The sequence below is a fragment of the Malurus melanocephalus genome, unplaced genomic scaffold (genome assembly GCF_030028575.1).
Source record: "Malurus melanocephalus ecotype Western Australia unplaced genomic scaffold, MMel_1.1 scaffold_1078, whole genome shotgun sequence".
In the NCBI taxonomy this organism is placed as follows: domain Eukaryota; kingdom Metazoa; phylum Chordata; class Aves; order Passeriformes; family Maluridae; genus Malurus; species Malurus melanocephalus.
Genome location: NW_026624310.1, coordinates 43,393 through 44,512, shown reverse-complemented (window position 1 = coordinate 44,512; position 1,120 = coordinate 43,393). Strand labels below are relative to the sequence as shown.

At 24.8% G+C, this 1,120-nt stretch overlaps 1 protein-coding gene across 1 annotated transcript in view; it reads left to right on the top strand.

Moving 5' to 3' along the window:
* The window catches only part of SCN4A (sodium voltage-gated channel alpha subunit 4), a 44,453-nt gene that overhangs the window by 28,692 nt on the left and 14,641 nt on the right, over positions 1-1,120 (top strand). Inside the window, 2 exon segments of the mRNA XM_057386857.1 lie at positions 949-961; positions 964-1,101. Coding sequence (XP_057242840.1) covers positions 949-961; positions 964-1,101 — 151 coding nt within the window.

Here is a 1,120-nt window from a genome sequence, read left to right as displayed (position 1 = left end):
AAAATCAGCCTGCCCCATACTGTCTTAAACCCAAAACTCCAACTTTAATTAAAATCTGCTCTCTAAAACGTAATGTGTAACCTAAACTCTAACCTCATGAATAATTTTTTTTTAAATAAAAAGTAGCTTCATAAAAAATTATAAATAGCATTATGAATCTCATTATAAATAGCATTATTAATCTAATTATAAATATTAAAAATCATAAATCTCATTATAAATCTCATTAAAAATTATAAATAAATATACTAAATTATAAAATCTATAAAAAATATATACATGCTATACACAAAACGTGTTTTCTGTCAAACTGTGCACTTAAATCCCCATCAAATACCGAAATAAAGCCCTTTTGTGTCTATGTCATAATTAAAAGTGGGCGGATAATTATATTTTAAATATTTTTAAATATATTTATATATTTAAATATTTAAATATATTTTATATAACTAAATATATTTTATAAATAAATATATTTTAACAAATATATATTAATATATAATCTATTTATTTTTATACATATGTAATATATTATAATGAATATATTGATAAATATAATGTATTTTTTGTATTTAAATATAAATGGGGGGATAAAGAGGAGCAAATATAAATACATATTTAAATATAAATATATAAATATAACACACAAATAGAATATATAATTTAATTTATAATATATAATATAATAATGTATATTATATATAATAATGTATATTATATATCATAATATATATACTAATATATAATATACTAATATATAAATATAATAATATAGTATAGTATAGATATAATATATAAATATATTTAAATATAATATGACGTAATATAATAATACAATATATAAATATAATAATATAGTATAATATAAATATAATATATAAATATTTTWAAATATAATATGCCATAATKAAAATCCCGCCACCCCTCTGTGGGRTTGGGGGAGCCCAGCCTGAATCGCCGTCCCCCTGCAGAACCCCCTGTCCAGTGACAACGCCTCCTCCGTGTGCAGCACCGTGGATTACAAACCCCCCGCGCCCGAGGAGGAGGAGGTGGCCGAGGTGGCCGAGGAGAGCAACGAGCCCGAGGAGTGCTTCACTGAAGGTGGGGGACAGGGGAGGGG